Genomic DNA, 21,602 nt, shown 5'->3' with positions numbered 1-21,602 from the left:
GGACAGTTGGATAAAGCGGAGATGGGATTCATATGAATAATTCAAGGCTCTATTATTGGCTTCAGCCAAGAATGTTTTTGCACAACAAAGGTGGAGGAGGAGGAGATGATTCTGTAACCTTGCCACCCGACTTCACAGGAAAGCCTCCTTGTACACTGCCCATGCAACCTTTTCAAAGTCAATACTGCATGGTCAGCTGGACTTAGAAAACACTTAATTGCTAAACCAAATATACAAAAATGCTCAATTTTCAAATGCACCTGGCCTTTTGTTTTAATCTTTTTTCTTTCTTTTTTTGCCTGAGACTTTCTTCACTTTACCAAACATTTAACCCATTTAGACCTGTTGTAACCTATACGTTGTTATACCTTTCAATCCGGGAGCCACCTCTGTGTCTCATTAGTTGTTGCTATACATATAGCAACATCATTTAAAAAAAAAAAGAATTGTACGAATTTTTCACTTTCAGAAAGCTTAGGTTAGGTTTTAGAAGGCGTTTTTAGAATCGGCCTCAGGTCTAAGTGGGTTAATGTATAGCAGCAGGGAGTGTGTGAGGGAATTAGGAATGCATTTGAAAACGTGGGCATTTGTTTAGTTTTTTTTCCCCCACCGTTTCTTTTTTTCCCTTTTTTTTGTCTAATTGTATAAAGCTAGAGCTTGGATAAAGAAGAGGACCTACGTGTTTGGGGGGTGTCTGCAGAGATGTCATTGGTGTATGCTCCCACTCCATGTTTACTACGTGCAGCTAGCTGGAAAGTGTAAGTAGTGAAGGGCTTCAAGTCCTTCAATAGGTAGGTGGTGGTGGGCTCGAAACTGATGCGTTTCTGTGAACAAAGTATGTAAAAACAATATGTTTATATAACACAACAGTTTGAATATATATCAGTATCAACATGAGTGAAAGGGCCTGTTGTAGATCTGTTCAGGACATTTCTTATTTTATTTTGTGCCAGATTCGGGTGCGTTTTTACACTCATGTTTAAATGAACACTCCAGATTTTACAAAATGTTGCCAGAAGGTTGCGTCAACTGCCTGAAAGTACTCAAAAGTACATTTTCTTTGTGCCGCTGTGATTGTCTTGGCGAGCTATGAATTGTTCTTATGTGGTGAAACCCACTTATCTGGCGCTCAAAGCAGCAAACAAAGCTATTTTAAAAAGTATTTACTGCCCGTTTTTTCACCAGTGTCGTCAAGGGAATAAAATAAATATAATACAAACACAGTCACTATACTTAAATAAATAATTACCTCCTCCTTGTCATCTCCCTTCTTGTACAAAAGTTCATATCCTATGATTTGATTGTCCTGTCCGGTCTGTGCTGGGGCCACCCATGAGAGCAAGATACTGGTTTCTGATTTGGCTTCTCCTCTGAAGTCGGTTGGTTGAGAGGGAACTGGAACACAAGCAGAACGCAGAGACTCATTACTCTCTATATCTTGCATTATTCATTATATTCCAACCGTACACACACTAAAACTTGGCCATAACTATTGCCACTATAGACCGTATTATTTCAAATGGCCATTTGCACTTGCATTTGCTGGTCATTTGAAATGCAATAAGAATAGTAAGCACTAAATGCAGACATATTACAGGGATAGCTCAGACTGAATTGTGTGTGAATGCAATCTGTGAATTTCCCACAAGAATTAAACAACACAACAAGTAGTGTTACTGATAAACAGGAGAACCTTTTCTCCAGCAGTAAACAATAAGGAGGACTATTTGAGTGATTGCAAGGAACTTAAACTTAAATTGAATTAAACCTTTCTTAAACAAGGAAATCAACCAATAGAAGTGGCCTTAGATATTTACCTGTTGGTCGATTGTTCAAATGCAGAAACTAATGAATGTGTTGTTAATTGTGAACTTGTTCAACCTAATCAGGTCCAACACATGTGTCATTAACCACTTAAACCCTACGTATATAGCCAGGGCTCCGCTTCCTTCTTTCCCCTCAACACCAAATCTCTTTGCCGAAAATAGGCAATCTAGGTCTGCTATTTCCGCTGTATGTTCGCACCAGAATATGGTCACTAGGGTTCAAGTGGTTAAGAAGACAATTTCACCGACGACAACAAAACAATAAACAGTTCTCACCTCCGGTCTTGGCGATGATCTGCAGGTCAGGTGAGAGAGGTCCGTCACCCACTGAGGTGTAGGCCAAAACCTTGATGTAGTAAGTCTTATTGGGGATGAGGCCCTGGATGGTGAGAAAGTTGGCCCCCCGGACGATCTGCTTATCCCAGAGGTTGACGTGCTGGTTGGAGTCCATGGTGTAATAGACGCGGTACCCCATGATCTGCCCGTTGGCCTCCTCCGGCTCGTCCCAGTGGATGACAGCCGTAGTGGCGCTCATCATACGACCCCTGACCTGCCGCGGCGCCGTGCTGGGCGCCTGCTCGGCCGTCTTGGCCTCGATGCTCTCGCTGGGTGGCCCGCGGCCGATGTTGTTCACCGCCACCACTCGAAACTCGTAGTCCGAGTAAGGGCTGAGGCCTCCCACACTGTAGCGGGTGGTGGCAACGCCGTCGATCTCCTTGTACATGTCCTCCGAGTACTTGGACTTGTGCTGGATGATGTAATAGGACACGGGTTCGGGGTTGCCAGAGTCCCACGTCAGTGTTATGCTGGTGGCTGTGCGCTCCGTCACCACAGGGATGCCGGGTGCCTTTGGCAACGCTGGGATAACATCAAGATCAAAATGAATGAGCATGAACAAATTAAACATTAAGAGAACCCATTAAGATTAAATAAAAAAACTTTATTTTCAAACTAAAATGTTCAAACCAATGATTCTTTCAGTCAAGGGTAGCATGGAATTCAGTTTCTGAATTTCACTAAAAGAGCCGGCAATGACCGACAATGTCCGGCGCTGCAGTTAATCTGTGGGTACTCCCACTGTTTACCTCTTTAATAATTTAGCAGGTAAATTTATTGCTTTAATTCCACCACACCGGTGGCACACAGCGAAAGATATCAGGGCAATAGATTGTCTTTATATGCCATGTGAAGCGCTCTACTGGGGGAGATAGCTGCCAGGCGCTGTTATATTGTGACTAATATCTCTCTGTTATGTCTATGGAAAAAAAAAAAAAAAGCTGAGCGTGTGTGCGTGACTCCCTCTACAACAAGGGGGGGAGGGGACGGGCAGGCACCAATCTGGGATATCTTTCTGGTATGGCGCTGCTGTAGATATGATTACCCCCAGATAAGTAGCTCTCCTACAGTGAGCACCAAACAATGCCCACTGCGTCCCCCACACACGCGCACACACACACACACACACACACACACACACACACACACACAAACACGTGCGCGCACCTCTGTCTCTAGAATGGTGGGGGCTGTAGTTCGGTTGTAGCGTTCTCCAGCTGGGAGATAAGCACTTCACTATTATTCTCTATCTGTCATCTGAGGCTGGTGCCAGGGCTTGTCCATAGCTTTAAGGAACCCTCTGTAGATGACTTATCACAGCAGGGGGAGGTAAATAACTTTACCCTTCTGCCGTTTTCTTTTTTTTTTTTTACAGCATTGCCAGCAGATCTCCCGCTGATTTTTTTTTTCATTTGTTTTTCCATTGTCATTGGAAATATTTCGGAACCTATGCTAACAAATTCCTCTTTTGGGTCTCAAGCTCAAAAAGATTGGGGAAACCCAGTAGCACACAGAGCGGCAGCACGGAAGTTTGAACCAGTGCCATCATTTCACTCCATAGACTGTATAAAAGAAATGGACGAAGGGAACGTGACGTCACCCATTGGTTTCTACAGACCATAAATGAAGCCGATTGTTCAGGAACGTGCAATCCGCCATCTTTCATATATACCATTGGGCACGCCGGAACTCAAACGCTATTGCTTGAGACCCGACATGTGACCAGGGAACCGGAAAACAATCCCCAAAGAATGCTATTGGTTGGGTAGATTGTCAATCAAGAGCGGGGGCGGGGAATGAATGCTATTGGTTGTGTAGGTTGTCAATAAAATCATCCCGCCCCTCCTAGAGTATAGCCTACTTTATCGTCAATTTTAGAATAAATGGGACCATAATTTAGCAAAACGCATATCATGATGATTGAAAGGAGACTTTAAACTAGCGACTGGAAGCATATAGTATTTATGACCATTTTTATTAAGAAAATCTAGTCTAAAGTTCGTCAAAAACCCATCCGCTTACAATGAGAGAATATTCTTTCTGACACCTGCAGCCACCTACTGGCCATTTATATGAACTGTCTCTCTTCCGTATTGGGCTCATTGTAAATATGTCAGGCTGGCCCCTTGTTTCACTCATGCATACCTTTGACGGTTATCTGAGCCACGGCCTCTATCACCCCCAGGGTCGACATGGCCACACAGGTGTAGTTGGCCGACTGTCGGACGTCGGTGAGCTCCAGCACGTTTCGCCCAATGGGCATGTCGTCCTCGGGCGTCAGGTCTTCTGCTCCGAGCATCCACTTCACGTATGGCATGGGAGAGCCCACCGCCACGCACGTGATGTTGACACTACCGCCCGGCATGATCTCGTTGTCTGTGGGCGGGATGGAGAATCTAGGGGGCACTCGACGCACTGTGAAAGAAGGGTGGTTTGAGAATAAAAATCAAGAAGAATGGGTGGAGACTGTCCCAATATGGCCACAAAGTAATGATAAAAGATAATATTTTGTAAATGTAAATAAAAATGATGGTAAAACTCATACCCTACACAGCAAAGACATTGGTATTCAGTATTTATCCTTAGCATAGATAATACAAATCTGGTGCATACATGGGTAAATTGGAATTGGATGGAAGGGTAAAAAAAAAAGGAACAAAAAGTTGCACAAATTTATTCGGTGGCCTACAGATCTCGCTGGTGAAACGGCACAGACAGAAACACCATGCACATGTTCCTGTGTCATCACCATCGGTACAGAGAAATAGAACATCACAAAAGGTACTGGAGAGTCCACAGCATTTCCGAGTCGTGTGCAGATTAGTTAATGCTGCGCACTTCCCCCTGATGTGAATTAATGTGCCGACACACATTTTCACATCCCACATAGTACATACAGTAGATAATCCTGACAAGGGGAGCGCTCGGAAGAGCTCCGTTCATCAGATTCAACCCAAAGAAATTCTATATCAAAATGTTCTTTAACCACTTAAACCCTATATACATTTTACCTTGTCAGCTTGTAGATTGGATATTGTCACGGAATCTTCACCTATTTTCACATAATCTAAGCCTATTTTCGCAGAACTCTGGGCATTACGAATGCCCAGAGTAGGCACGCTAGGGTTCAAGTGGTTAAAAAATGAAATAAAAATGAACATAATATGCAGACAATAGCCTGTGATAGAGAAAAAGGTAACACAAAATAACATTAACATCCATAATGCACATGGAAGGATTCAAAGCCTTAGAGGGGTTGGGGGGGGGGGGGGGGGGCAACATCATGCACAAAAGAACATAGCCAACATCCTGGTGCGACCATGACAGATAATCGATGAGGGAGGCTGGCACTGCAAAATCCTCAGTGTTACGGTAACTTGTACGGTTCCATCAATGTGTAACACTCTCTGGGTTAAATTAACACTGAGGATTGTTCAGTCTACAGGGGCCAAACAAACACAAGCACAAGGAAAAAAAAGACAGGAACTTAACAAACATAAGGTAAAAGGAGGGGTCAGAGAGCACCGCTGGCTGTCAACGATGTAAACAACACTGGAAATGATAGATGAGGGTGGACAAAACCAAAACATAACGGGGACGTGTTGTAGGAATGCAACATCATAACAGGACAAAGAGCCAATAATTTGGTGGCAGGACAAACAAAATAGGAAAAAAAGAACAAACAAACACCCCGCTCTCTTCAGGTTTGCCTAATAAGGATCTAAAAAACAAATCTCATCATTAGATGAGATGGTGTAGACATGAGAGGGGCCAGGACGTAAGGAAAGCAGGAAGGGGCAAACCATTATGGCTTTTTAATATTTTCCTGGGAAGGACTGAACATAAATGGAATGAAGTCAGTGTTACTGCTGCTGGTGCTTCAAATGAATTCCTGCGGGCATCAGCTTGGCAGGCTGAAGGCATGCCAGAGTGCCGGAGGGGATTATTTGGGGGATGCTGTGTTTCTGCAGGCTGAAGGCATGTCGATGGCAGAGGGGATTATTTGGGCGATGCCGTGTTTCTGTTGTCGGCGGCCGGGATGAGAGGTTTTTCATGATACTAATAAGGAAGTGTCTGAAACGCTTCTATTTATAGCTTCTGCTTTGTCAAGGGCCTCTTTGATTTGTAGTTATCGTGACCACATATAAGCATTTACAGTGTGTGTGTGTGTGTGTGTGTGTGTGTGTGTGTGTGTGTGTGTGTGTGTGTGTGTGCACGCGTGCGTGCGTGCGTGTGTCTGTACTGTATACCCTTCCTGTCGGGCGGAAACCTTATGTCCAAAATGGTTAATTTTCTAGAAATGTAAAAAAAGAAAAGAACCTCTGCTCCAATGTATCCAATATACTGTAGTAAATATTTGATCACACGCTCTTGTTAATACTTTTTCATTGGTTTGATATTTATAAAACCCACAGACAGACCTACTTTCACGTATAAAAAATTAATTAAAAAATGTGCAGCTTGTAGATCGGCTATTTTTGCTACTTTTCTGTGAGACCGTAGTATAACGAGTAGGGCATTGATCCCCCCCCCCCCCATTAATAAAGAAAACATAAAAAGTACTAATATGGAAATACATGGTTTCTGCCCGACAGGAACGATATCCACTTCATTTGAACACATCATAACGTTGGTGCTTGATGACGCCTGGCTGCCAGCGTTCCAGAAAGAACGTTACGTTCTGCCGAGCAGATTGCACCTCTCCCGAGAGGCAAATCTGGGGGAACCGCTTGCATTATTAAATAAAACTTTTCACTCGCTTAATATTTAATTGATATCCATTTGGGTCACGGTCCCGGCAGACAAAATGTTATCCTCCTCATTTAAATATCACTAACATTTGTCAAGTCTTGCGGATAATTCTCCCAACACATTTTTCTTTCATGACTTCCTCATCAGAGGATGTTTAATCATAATCACTGGTGAGTCTTTTGTTTTGTTTTTCCAGCACAGTGCTAAGACTTCATCAACAATCAGTACAAACTTCACTGATTAACCTGATTCTTCTCTGAAAGACTTTAGAAGTGAGACCAACAGAGGGAGACTTGCAGACTAAGTGCTGGTTAAGTGGCTACAGAGACTAAAGGAGAATAAAACTAGTTCTAGAATGGCCACGCTTTCATGGACAAAGGGAGCTTTCGCTTTCAGCTGCCCATTAACATCAAACACATACTTCCTACTGTACAGTACATGTCATACTTCTTTTCTTTTTTATTACAGCACAGCCCAGCAGGAACACTGACACAAGAGGGCTTGTGGTTGGGACAGAGTAAGGAGATCGTGGAGCATAAACAGGTGGCCATGCAAACAGCGCCTCCAAAAGATGCAAATATGTCTGTCCCTCCCACCAAACCCCCAACAATGCAAAGTCCTCCTTATGTAAACATGCATCACATTTCTGGACAGTCAAGCATTCTGGCAATGGTGGGGGCATTCGTGATGGACACACCGGATGTACAACAGTAGTATATCACTATCAGTAGAAATACAAAAAATATATAGTAATAGAGAATGAAGAAAATAAAAAACTGAAATGCAGCCAAAGTTATTTCATTTGAATTCTTCATGACTTGTGATGATTTTCTTTTTTCTTTTTTTGTGGCAAACAGAATGAACTTTCAATATCTCGTTTTTTTGTGACATGGTTAAAAAGTTAAAAACACACCAACCTTCTCGTAGTTCTGAGGGATGTGGGGGTTTTGATGCAGAACAAAATGAAACGAGGAAAGGAGAAAAACAAGGGAACACAGAGAGAGTAAAAAGGCCATGTTCAAGGTGGTCAAATGCTACTTGAAAACAATTCGAAGGACCTTCTGTCTCAAAAGTGCGTAGGAATCATTTTTATCTCCCTGGCACCGGGAGAACTGAAACAAAACTCTAACATATTAGACCTATTAGCATTTAAACATTTTAACCACAGAGAATATTTAGTTTTGAACAAATCAATCCTGTTCCAGTTATGTGGTTAGCTTAAGTTAATTTGAACTAACGCTATATAGTTAATGAGTATTCTTACTATCTTTATTAATACTGGCAGATGATTATCATTTTAAGCAAACAGTAATTTGTATGATGTTTAATAGTTAAGCTGAATTTATTGGTTATTCACTGGGGACTATAACTGCTAACTAACCATAAAACTGAACAGCATTGCAAATCCTAGTGTAAAAGTTTATATGGGATAACTAATATGCTGGCTAAGAATGTACACACTATCTATAAATATATTGTAGTATGGAGAAGTAACAGTGAAAGTGCTACAACACTGTAAAATAATAAAATACAGTTCAAGTAGAAATATATTTGAACTAATTCCCAAAATGTATTTTTGGACTTTGACAGAAAGAGTTGAAATTTGTCCTTCCAATGTTGCTTAATAGGCGAAAAAAGAAAGAAAGAAAGAAACCCAAAAAAAGACATTAGGAGAAACAACAAGGACATCAGAGAGGATAAATTCACCGCTGGGGAAAAAATTGGAACTGGCGAAGGGGAGGGGGGCTTTTCTTTTTTTTGTTTCATCCGACACCCCTCCGACGCGGTCAGGACTGATAGGTGATTAGTACAGCAGGTAAACACGGCAAGCAGTCAAGTCATTGCGGTTACAATTAGGAGAATCCAAGGAAACAAACTCAGTAACACAACAGAGCACGTGGGTTCAAATCAATGCAGGTACAGTAGGTTTAAGTGCAAGAAAAGCAGCATACTTACAATGACCTCATGGAATGTGGACCCTTTTTGACTGCTTTGGCAACTCAGCTTTTATCAGCATTTTTGGTTTTATTATTCAACATTGTTACCTCATTTCATCAAAGTAATAATATGATTTAAAGGTCTTGTTTTATGTGTTTTCTTTCAAGGAGGATATATTACGTTGGCATGGAGTGCCGCTGTTGTTTCAGATCATTCCCTACCTCTGACGTATAGATTGGCTGCGGCGGAGTAGCGGGTTCCATCGTTGTTGGTGGCGACACACTCGTACTTCCCCTGGTCGGACTCTTCGCTCTGCTCAATCTGGAGGGCCCCTGGGTGGGAATAAAAAAGTGGATGATGGAGGAAGCTGGTTAAACATCTGCCAATCTGAATCATATTCATAAGTAGAAAGAAAAACACAAAAAAACCTGGCTTTTATTCGGAGGGGCCAACATATTTCTCGCTGTAGTTGGGACACTTTTAAGAACGTTGTGCAGGTAATCAAAGTCAAATGAAGTACGGTTTGCTAATTACTAGTTAGAATGTGGTTTTGAATTGTCTCTCTGTTGCTACAGTTGTTCGTTTCTGCAACAGTAAACTATGTTGTTTATATAAATGCACAACATGTCCGGAAATGCTCTAGTATTTCAACAGTTATGCCCTCATTATCACAGCCAGATACCTAATTTAAGGCTAAATAAAGTACCATGAATTAGAGATAGCTTTGAATAGTACAAAGGCATCACTGCATCAATAATGTTCCGGTGAAAAGGTTTATAGTAATAACAAGGGGAAGAAGAACCAACCAAGGAAAACTCTCATAAGCTCTTGTGTTTGTCTATTTTACGTTTACCTTTTTGATGGCTTCAGGAGAGAAAAGGTCTGAATACATATTTTAGGGTCTAAGGAGGCACTCATCTTTACGCCAATGTAAAAAAGAAAGAAATAATTTCATACGGGCAAGCCCTACAATATACAACATGTCACTGGACTGGTCAATATGGGGATGAGTGATACTGCTTCAGGGAAGCATGGATTAAACAAAAGAGGTTTACAGTATACAAAAGCAGCATAACAAGGGAGGACATTTGGAAAAAAAAGAAATTTAGGTATGAGTTTTAGCATATTCAATCACAGATCAAGTAAATATTCATCTAACGTGATAATTTGGGACTTCAACTAGGTGAAGTTACTTTTAAAAAAATGCAGCGCATTCAAAAAATAAAAAAATGCTGCTCATCTATGTGAAAAATATTCTGCAAAGTGATTTGTTAGGCGAAACCATTATATAACCCTCTGTAACAAAAGTTTTGACATGCAAATCTTCCCAAATAGCAAGAAATGTATGTCGGCACAACTTACAACCTTCTGACAACCCTTAGCTGAAAAATAAAATGCAATTGTATTAGAAGACAAAATTCAAAATGGTGGCCTGAGCCAACAAGAAGGCAACCAACCACTGCTTTAGCTTGTGAAAGCTACAAAAGACACCCATAAAAATCCACAAATGGGATCAGCAGTGTGGTGTCACATGACCCGGGGGAAAAAGGGCTTTATGCATCAACAACTCTCCACCTCCATGTCACACGGCAAAAATGAGACAATCAGGTCCTCGCCAGACTCTACTGTTTGCCTTCCCTCAAACCCTGAAGAAAAAAAAAGTCAAAAAGTAAAATATTCTTCAAACCCAGTAAAAGTAAGAAAAATAGGTGAAAGAGGAAAAAAGCACCGCAGAAACTTTATCAAAAAAGTAGTTGTTTGGGCTTTTTTTGTAGAAGGTACAGGAGAGGAAAGCAAATAGAAGAAATGAAAAAAAACAAAAAAATCTTTTTTTGCAAAGATAGAAAGAATTCTTTGGGAGAAAAAAAGCATAGGAAAGGCAATGTTGTCTTCAGCATGCCTGCGTGATTCCACAGCATCTGTGCGTATGTTTTAGTGCTGAACAAGAACAGCTAAGGGGAAAAAAATGCTTGGTTGTTTTAGTTGGACAAAAAGAGGGACACATGATTCGCTATGGCCAAAAATAAAACAAAAATGAACGAAAAAATAGAGTTCAAAAAAATAATTGTCATTGGATATGCTTATTTGAGCCAGAGCAAGCATATCACAACTGAGTTGAAGAGGCTCTCAAAACCAAAATACAAAGGCGTAAATAAAGCATAGACATAAAAATGGAATATAAATTTAGTCAACGAAACAGGACAAATAAGAAGGAAAAGGAAATGGGATTTGGAGTTGGTAAACAGGACAAAAATGGAGGCGATTCAAGTGAATGGATGGGTTGACAGCAAGAATGAATTTGTTTTATTTTCATTCTGTGAACATCAGTTCAGCACTCTTACCTCTTATTGGTGTACCACCTGGGTGGATAATATGAATGCAAATAAGATTAGAAAGAAGAAGCATTAGTACGAGAAGATAGAGGCTGGGGGCTTTGGAAGAAGAATCAAATTAGATTTAACAGGGTACGTAAATAGAGGTACTAGAGGAAAGAGAAAGGAGAGAGAGAAAGAGAGGGAGAACTTTTCTGTACTCTTATTGGCAAAAAAAAAAAGACAGGATTCATCATAGGAAAATCATAGGTCAGAGAGAAGAACTTGTACAGTGGTGTGCCACAGGGTAAGGTGCCATTTTGGAAGTGGCAATGGCATCTGAGGAGCATCTACTGAGGAGAAAGACTCTCAGCACTTGGCATAATGAAGAGGGACAGCGGACTCGTTTAAGAGACCTGGAACCCTTTTAGCTTGACCTGAGCTCTGCGAAGTTGCAGTCACCTCCCTAAAAACATTTTGTTTCTCAAAAAAACATCTACACATACAGTACAGTGCTGGTGTTAAAGGATTGAGTAAGTGGGTCAGTGGAGTGAGTATAACAGAGACAAAGAAGTACCTACAGTACAACTCAGGTCATGTGATCTGCTACGCTAAGGTTTTGGTGATGATGTGACCTCTCTGGCTGACACTGTAGGTGTAGGGTGAGGGGAAGTGTGTGTGTGTGTGTGTGTGTGTGTGTGTGTGTGTGTGTGTGTGTGTGTGTGTGTATGTGTGTGTGTATTTGTGCTCACCTAACGGTAACTCTGTGACTACACTGACTGTTAGTAAAATGCATGCCATGCATTTTAATAGTTGTTGGAAACATGAACATTAGTGGGGGGTGATGTGTGCTTCAGAACTAAGCACTTACCAAAGGATTCTGTAGATTTAAAAATACGGAGAGAAGAAAGACAGCATAAGAATATGATTATATTCCGTAAGTTTAGTGACAAGCTTTTATTAATTCGTCAACTCTATGTGAATCAAAGTCGCACATTGAAAAATAGCGGGTTAATTCTACACATTTCTGTTGAAAACAAGGCAAACGTGATGTTAACAAGACGATTTAACATATAGGACAACTGTGAAATCTGAGAACACAGGTGGTCAAACATATAGAAGATTTAGCAGTAGTTGTGTGAGAGTCAACAGCTTGCTACTAGCTGGTAAACAAGGCTGTAAAGCTCAGATTTTAGTATCATTATTGGAAATTAGGCCTAATATTCTATTGCTGTGAGAATAATAACGTAGAACTAGGAATATTCAGGGGATTAGAAATGTGTATATTAGGGTAGGCCACAGGCAAATATAAGCAAAAGCTGGAGTCTACACAGACAAAAGCAGGGTTTGTGGATTCAAATTATTAAAGCGGTCAGGGGAAGCTTTATGGGATTTTACACACTACTGTGGCTAGTTAGTGTCCAGAACGCTGTACCAATTAAACGTACTGTAGCCTTGATCTGAGGATAGTTCTCAAACAGAGTCAATGTCATTTTGAAATTAGAATATCCAGAAAGAAATACAAATAAATTCAGAAAGAATGGTGAACAAAATGAATTTTCAGTCACACTGTTTTGTTTTAAATTCTATTCATGCCTTTTTCATATTCTGCAAGATTCTCTATTTTAGCCAGAATGAACTGGATTGTTGACACTAATGGGTATTCTGAATGAAGCCGAATGTTGAGTAAAACAAAACACAAAAAGTCATAAGTAATGAAGAGAATGCATCTGTCAAAATCACTGCATGGAAGCAGCGGAAAAGGAATCAACTCAAAAAAGTTAAATAAAAAAATAAATAAACAACAACTGAACCCATTGTAAACAGTCACAGCAGTGAGCAATGAGGAAGTCAGGGACAGAAGCCAACAAACACGCGGGGGACGAAACCCGAAAGCTCATGGCAACAACGCTGGAGGACGAGGGGAGACACACAGACGCTATACAGACAACACACACCGGGGCACACACAGAGAGTAGAGCAATAGAGGAACTAGTAGAGAAACAATGCCATTACCTACAAAACCCAAGCAAAAGAACGTGTTAAAAGTAGCCAGAAGAGGACAAGAAGAACAAAAGGGACCACAGAGGGGAAGTTGAAGATCAGAGGAAACGAAACGAAAAGTAACGAGAAGGAAACCCAGGTTGTTGTTTTTTTTGTTGTTGCGTGATTTAAAAAAGAAAATTCCAGTGGCGACGTGGAAACCGTACCTGATCTGAGCTGCTTAATGCGTCCATTGTTGTTGGTGGTGTTGACAGGGAGGAAGTCCTTGAACCAGGAGATGTCGGGGTCAGGGTTGCCACTGGCGGCACACAGCATGGTGGCGGTGCGCGTGCGCTCCACCACCTTCAACTGAGGGCCCATGTCTATGGTGGGGAAACCAAGGGGCAGCTGATCCTCTGTGGATACAAGGAGACACACCAGAGTTCACATTGAGCACGCCACCACGTCCCTCCTCACGTCCATGGCAATGACCGAGCGATGAAGAGGAGGGACAGACTGGAGAGTAGATAGATAGAGAAGTGAGAAGATAGAGACTACGGAAAGTTATCAGGATATACGTGTATAATATATATATGTATATATATATATATATATATATATATATATATATATATATATATATATATATATATATATATATAAATAAAATATATTTTATATTCTTCCTTGTGCTTGCCATTAGCTCCCAAACGTTGAAAATCATCAGTAGATTATAATTATTTTAATAATATATATCTTTATTCATGTGAACGACTGCACATAACATTGCCCATTACAATGTTTTAGTATTGACAAGGACGTAAGTATTGACACGGACGTAAAAGAAAGAAAAAAGATGAAAATGGAAGACAGAACAATTATCCTTAAGAATTCAATTAATGTTTTAGGGACGGAGCTATCTTCACTGAGTAATATGCTGTAAATCTGGCCTTCTGCAAAAAAAAAAAAGGGTTGACAGCTTATGGCAAGGAACATACAAAAGCCATACAGACAGTATATTCACTTGAATTGGATGTGCATGTTTATCTTTATGAATATACTGCCTCTTTGATGTTCTTTGATGATGGCAGGTGGCTTTTCTGTATTGCATAAGCCGCCTTGTTCAGCTTACTGCGTGAATAGGGGCGGCGGGCTGCCTCTCTCTCCTCTCAGAGATGGAAGACGAGATACAGCAACTGCCATAGCTCCCGGATCCAAACGTATTCTCTTAACAAAACATAAAGTAGACAAACAAAGATCTACGCCGGCTTCGCCTGGTCCTCAAGGCTCTTAACAGGAAGTCTACCCCCCTCAGAGTAAGAGGAAAAACCTTGTGAAATATTCTGCCGGCTGTGAGATCCTTGTATGCAAATACGCATGCCGCTTCACAATGTCAGCAAAGTGTTAATCTGCAAAAGAAGACCTCCCAATTCTGAATGCCAATGCGGTTTGTGCACACCTTTTTAAGTTGTGATATGGCTAATTAGTGTCTTCCAATGCTCTCGTAAACGGCACCTTTTGGAAACGCTTTCCTTCATTAAATTTTCATGAGGACACATCAGTCCGGGAACAGCTTTGAGATGCCGTAGCCTGCAAACAGCCAATGACAATGATGGCTGCCTTCCAACAATGCTTTTGTGTATCTGGCAATGCAGTATACGTTTATGGATAAATCTTCTCAGAATTAGACTTCATTACAAATAAGTGACTTCAGTTTGAACCATAAAACTTTCTTCTGCAAGCCCTTTTCCCTGTCTGAATGGCTGGAGAATGAAGCATTGTGCACTGTTTATTGTATGTTTCAAGAGAGCCTAGTACAAGGATTTCATGCCTTTTCATGCCATGTCTTCCATATTTGCAAATAACTAATGAATTCTGGTGCCCATGACAGACATACCTTCAATCGTATTCATTTTCCTGCAAGTTCTTTGCTGCTGGATCTTCAAAACAAGCTCATATAAGGTAGCTATCTGCATGCTGAGTGCCGATTAAGTCCTCAACATGCTGTGTGAAGCATGGTGCAATATCTTCAGTATCTTTATATCTTTCATTGGCCATTAAGGTAATGAGGTGTACACAGGGGTTTACTCCCATTAAAAGTTTGTTGGCATCTAGAATCACATTTGCTTGTCCTACAAGAAGAAACTCATACATAACCTTGACCCTGTGTTGCTCAATTAAAACTTGTAGCTTTTTCCCCCACAAAATACTGAACTACCTCTTGGGCTGCATGCTAGCTGCAGTATGGGCACTTTAGCAGCTTCAAGAAACTCATGATAGAGAAGGAAATAATGCCCCACATAAGAGGCGGGGCTAAGCGACACCAATGAGAGCCCAACACCAACCGCGGTCACCCACAACAAACCAAATGACCAACAGACCGAACAATCATCATTGCCAGCATTATTGCCGCTAGCGGGGCCAGAAATTATAAGCCTGAGCTGAGGGTGGCGCTAAAGAACATGTCACAATCATAATAGATCTTCCTCTAGGGACTAGGGAGCATCAATATGCTCAGCAAATGTCATGGTAGTCTGAGAATTTGATTATTAGTCTTGTGAGCAAGTGCAATTCAGGCCTAACAGTGGTGCTGGAGTAATGGCAATCGGGTCACCAAAATCAGTAGGGTTTATCCTCTGTGGAACATGAAGATGCACAATACATTCCCTGAAAATACAGACAGTAGTTATATTCTGATATCTCTTGATTTAAAAGTAATATGGTAGGCGGACCAACCGACTAACGGACAGACAGAATGATCAACAGACATTAACCAACATAGTAAACCTTACTAGCCGAAATTCCTAAAACATAGTACTTGAATCATATCTTTGATCATATCTATCTTAGATTCTTCTCAGCCATTTACTTGGTGAAAACAAAGGATGGGCTCTGTCTGATGTGGCACTGTTTAATAAGATTTTTTCTTCATAAAGTAACACAATTATGCAAATCTGCTTACTAACGCTCTGAACTATACTAAATCAAAATGTTTTTGATCAACACAAAATATCAAGACGGGCAATAAGATACAAAATGGCAAAGGATCATAGCAAGTTTTTCGCTTTGGTAAAAAAAATATACTAAAGCACCATTAAGAAATGGCCTAATGAAAGGACTATGAACTCGCAAAGGTGTGAGAAAGAGAGGGAGGTGGAGGAGGAAAGAAATTAATTGTGCAAACGCAGCACCCTTCCAAACTCCCTACAGGCTCTTCAAGGTCAAATGGACAATCAGTCCATTGTTTAGCGTGACTCAAGTGTATACCTGATCAAACACAACAGCTAGAAGCTTGCCTAGGAGCACGGGTGGGTGTTGAATATAATAATTGGTTGTTGTAAGGAAAGAAAAAAAGAGCAACAATATGGTCATAATTTCTAATTTTAACTGTTTATGGAGAGATCACAGCTGGGCACTCTGCAATACCCCTGACTCCTTTCACACTACCAACAGAGATGAACTCATTATCAAACAGCCAACAGTGAAAAGACCATTATACTGTATAATATATGAGGCTGTGATAGTGATACTACAGGCGCCTTTCGCAACATCAGTTTGTGATTTCCTTCTTTTGCAGTGTATTGCATTATGTTAGGTTTGGACCACAGAATGGACAGCTGATGTGGCTCGGGGCCGGGCGTTTTCAAATAAATGGTCTGCTACAACAGTTTCTGGCCTTTTGAACACATTCTTGCTTAGCCCAGAAAAGTAATTTACAACTCTTTAGTGCACTCGTGCTCCTCCGGAGCTGCCACAAAGCCATGACATCAGCTGGGAACTATCTGTAGACTTTGCTAGTGCAAACCTTGAGCTGAAGACGCAACTCGTCTGGCTACTTCTGCGACTCAAGCACGTTCCCGCCGCTGTGATAATAAATAAAGGGAAGGAAATTAAACCCACTCTGACCCTTCTGCTGTGATTAACAACTCAAATCAAGGGAACTGCAGAGGCATTTTCCTCATGAGTCTCAGAGAACCTAAATAAAATCGGATTAATTGCCATTTAATTTGCGGCACAGGCATGATGCTAGTTATACTTTTATTTTCTCTTTCTTTTTGTTTGCTATTGACAAAGCGTTAAAAAAGAAGAATGAAATAATTAATCGAATGGGGCCAGGCAGAGAGCAATTTTTCCCATGTGCTATGTTTCGCAGTTCCATTAACAGTCAGGGGCTTGGTTTTCGACTTGTGGTCACATAAATTATCTGCAAAGGACTAATTCATTACTGCTTTAGGAACTCCGGTCTGCATCCTGTGATAGGATTGGAAATTGGAAAAGTTTGGGGTGTGCGGGTGAATGAGTGTATGTGTGTGCTCATAGTGCACTGATTATTTGTCTATGGGACTGTGTTGTATCTCCGTATATACCTGAGGTGGACATGCATGGCCACGCCACTCAAATCAAGGTCACAGCTGAATGGCAAGATAAAAAATGGGGAAAAAAGTGTAAGTTTGAGCCCCCCCCCCCCCTCCAAACCTCGCTGAGAACTGCAATCTCAAGGACAGTCTAAGACAAGGGCAGTTTCTGCTTTACAGCGTGTTCAAGACCCATACGGCATATTCAACAATGGATCTACACACTAAATGAGATGGAAGGGAGAGAAATGCTGAAGTCACCTCCACAGAAGTGCTGAGTGCTGGTGCTTGATATAAAAGGACTCCCAATGACAATTTGCACACATTAACCACTGCAAGCCTCTAAGGCTATATAAGAATGTGATGCCAAGTATGGGAGGTGTGTAAAAAGGACACTGGCTTAAATATTACCTCCGTGAGCATATTTTGCTCAAGACATGAGGCCACCGGACGTGAGCTCAGTCCATTAGCTGATTATCTCAGATTGATCAGTCATAAACAAACTGTACGCCGCCAAATCCACTTTTACTGTACCAGCGATGACATCAGTCGCCATTTCAGGGCCGATGACGTGTTGGCACAGGACAGCACCACTGCCCAAACTACTTACTGTAGATGCAAACTTTAATCACATGAACATATTCTGGGGTGAACAACTCACAACGTGTCGTGATGTGAGCTTGTAGATCGGCACTTTTCGGCAAAGATATTTAGTGTAGAGTGAAAACAGGAGGGGGACTATAGTATAGAGCGTTAAGGGGACTCCGAGTAAGTATAAGGTTTTAGTTGTTGACCTACAGTAGGTACATCAAGTGCATTATAACTATTCTTCCCCATTATGATAACCCTAAATAACCCTCCTCACCCCTGGCAGCTCGTCCCTTAGCTGAGTGGTGTAATTACAAGTGACAAATACAAGTAATAGTCACCTTGGGAGGACACTAATTAAATCACGCTAATTAAGTGTCTGAGGACAGGGATAACATTCGAATGAGATTAGTTACTGTTTACTCGACCAACTTGGCCCACTTTCTGCGGTGGTGGAAAGAAGCAGGTGGGTGAGTGGGTATGTGTGTTTGTGTGTGAATGTCTGTGTTTGTCTGCCAGTGTTGTTTACAGGTCTAATGCAGTTATCTCTGTGGGGAGTATTTCATTAGCATGGTGCAGTGACCCAGCTGAGAAAACCCAGGCCAAAACTGTCAGCCTCAGTTTGACATCTGCTTAAGTGCCGGTGATCGAGTGACACGGGGGCTCCAGAATCGAAAACCACAATTGGCAAGTCTATAAAAATCATACAAAACAAATCAAACAAAATACATTTGAATTGAATAAAAAGGTACTATACGTTAGTCATACAAAACCACAGTTTATTGGTGGGTGCCGTTTTCCTTCATTCAAATCATGTGACTCCAAAAGTACCAAGTACAAAGCGAGTTTGAGGGAAATTTTCGTTTTTTTTGCGATGGACTTTCCAACCAAAGCCATAAAAAAACATAACCCTTTCCGGTCACATTTTGGCTTTAGCCCTGTTGTCTGTGCCAATGAGGATTGGATTAAGTCTGACTCTTTTCTTTCCAGGCAGAACAAGACTTTCCCCCCCATGGTTGAGGTTATTCTTCAGGGAAAATCCCCTGCCGGCCATAATAAGATATATTTGTTGGATTGTATTTGAGCGGATGCAATCATCTCAAAAGAGGCCGTCACAGGTCACTTGTTGAGGTGCTATGTTGGGGAAAGGAGATACATTGTTGTTTCGGATTATCGGACAACTGGAATTTGGTGCTGGGTGGGGTGAGGGTCCTCAAGTATGACACGCATTTGTCTCATATTCTTTTCGGTCTTCCCTTCTTTAGAGTATTTTTCTCCCAGCAGTTCCAGCGTGGGATTCAATCTGATTCTTTGCCATCCCTTGCCAGATAAGATTTTCAGCACAAAAACAGGGGCACAAAGCATTATCCATGGAGTGTGACAGCAGTAAGTGCTTATTTTCTCAGCTGCTTCAACACAAATCCATTTTTTTCGACCACACCATAGCATGTAATTTGCAGTCGAGGGACAGTGATTAGAGCTCTGTCCGCACTTACAGAGCCACAAACGGACCATAGCATAGTAGCATATAGTGGAATATTGCAGGGTTTGGATGTTAATCATGTTAATTATGTCCATTTCGCTCACAAGGACACTCATTTGACTTAGTTTGGCTTGCCTGCATGGCTTGCTGATTGGTCAATTAAATGACCTACCGTAGTTTATAGTATATTCAGATACAGCTTTTATGGGCTTTGGGCAATGCTGACCTATAAGTGCAGACATCCAATGCCTTTGTTGTGGCGTCCACTTGGTGAGATGGGGGTATGGGGGGTACTGATACCAGGAAACACTTCCTGCTTTGATGCATTTTTGGAATTGGACATTGACTCAACACTGATTTTGGCCCCGTTTTACCCATGTAAAACGTTGTTCGCTTTAAAAAAAAATATATATATATATATTCAAAGATTTGCACAAATGTTCACGATTTTTCAAAAATAGCAGATATACAAGCTCATAGTGCCGCGCTATGAGCTTGTATATCTGCTATTTTTGAATAGCCAAAGTATAAAATAATGGTTTAAGTGGTTACACAGATTTGGTTTGAATGGGTTAATCAGTGTCTACAGAAAAACATAATATGTGATTGTAGCCATTCACCATTCAAATTACTCTGGGGGTCTTTTTGTGGGCTAAGACATCAGTTTGCTGGTGCTGAATGCCATTGCTTTGGTTTGGTCTTCTGACATAAAATTCTGTGATGTTTGTTGATTTCGAACTCATCGCCACAGCAACAGCGTTCATTCGAATCAAACCCACTATTCATTGTTCTCCGGCAAAATTAGCCGCAAAACCTTGTTAATACATCCGTTCAGCGGTGACCTGGATCCTCTTCAGCAAAATGTTCCTCTCGGCTCCTGTTCAACTGATGTATTCAATTATGTTTTCTTTGGCGTAAGAGAGGGAACTGTTAATTACGCTTTTGTTTTTTGCACAAACAAAATTACTCAACCAAATGTAAGAGCTCTTGATTAACAAAGGCGGGCGGCAATTCCACTTTGTGCCAATTCTATGACAGCATCTGTTCCCCTTCTCTCTCTCTCCCTCTCTCTCTCTCGCTCTCTCTCCACCTCTCTCTCTCTCTGCAACATTCTGTTTATCCTCTTCACTCTCACTCACCCCGTTGTTGTTTTCCTCGCTCTACTTACAAAATACACTTTGCACTGTGGTAAAAAGGTATTCTTTTACGATCTAGCACATTGTGATTGACAGTTCTAAAAACCAAGCCCACCCTTGCTTTATCAGCTGTCTGCAGCTTGGTTCAAATTTCCCAAACTGAGAGTCAACGAGCACACTGTTATAGACTAAACAGAGTTCTATTTCCCACCGTATGCATCCATCATTTTGCCCACAAACCAGTGCAGAGGTAAATCTTATCCCCACATGACCGTTTTATCTTTGACTAGGACATTGTGGTATTTTGCTCATCGTTTCCTTTCCTATTTTCATTCCACAATCTATAGTAAATGAATTGAACTCATTTGCCTTACCCCCGACCGTAACAGAAGCTATCTCTTTGCAGCCAGCAAGACTTCATTCTTTCCACTCCCATAGCTTTGTATTTCTTGTGATCCTTGCCCATGGTCATATACATGGACAGCCTGCGGGGCTTTCATTCAAAAACTCGCCTAGCTAAGGTCCAGCCAAACAGGTGCAGATGGCAAGAAAAAAAGAAATGGGGGTGGTGAAAATGACTCATTATAAAACCTGCCTAATGACCCCAAACTGCTGACATGTTGCTTTCTCAAACATGTCCCGTTGCCTCGGCTATGATGACGCGCACAAGGAAGCAGACTAACGGGTTGCACAAAATGAGCTGTTTAGCACATCACTAGCGATAACAGGTGTGCTGACTCTCGATGCGAACCAGGATTTCGAGTGCGTGTTTGTGTTAATGTGATGGAGATTAAGCCTGCAGAGCTCTTGAACGTAAATGTTTATTGACTGTCGGGAGATGGCTTTACTGGTGCGCAGAATGACCTGTCTTTGCTGATAGCGTCTTTTGCGAG

General features: G+C 41.3%; 1 protein-coding gene across 4 annotated transcripts in view; it reads right to left on the bottom strand.

The window, feature by feature from the left end:
- The window catches only part of LOC311034628 (receptor-type tyrosine-protein phosphatase delta), a 190,870-nt gene that overhangs the window by 64,262 nt on the left and 105,006 nt on the right, over positions 1 to 21,602 (bottom strand). For all 4 annotated transcript variants that reach the window (XM_084042527.1, XM_084042529.1, XM_084042528.1 and 1 more), the window contains exons 5-10: positions 13,375 to 13,563; positions 9,074 to 9,184; positions 4,308 to 4,577; positions 2,103 to 2,684; positions 1,250 to 1,395; positions 680 to 824 (exon numbers count right to left, since the gene is read on the bottom strand). In XM_084042527.1, coding sequence (XP_083898653.1) covers positions 680 to 824; positions 1,250 to 1,395; positions 2,103 to 2,684; positions 4,308 to 4,577; positions 9,074 to 9,184; positions 13,375 to 13,563 — 1,443 coding nt within the window. The remainder of the gene's footprint in view (positions 1 to 679; positions 825 to 1,249; positions 1,396 to 2,102; positions 2,685 to 4,307; positions 4,578 to 9,073; positions 9,185 to 13,374; positions 13,564 to 21,602) is intronic.

The sequence above is a fragment of the Gymnoscopelus microlampas genome, assembly GCF_963454915.1.
Source record: "Gymnoscopelus microlampas genome assembly, chromosome: 19".
Taxonomy (NCBI): Eukaryota; Metazoa; Chordata; class Actinopteri; order Myctophiformes; family Myctophidae; genus Gymnoscopelus; species Gymnoscopelus microlampas.
Note: the sequence above shows the minus strand (reverse complement) of the source record. Positions and strands in the feature narration are given on the sequence as shown.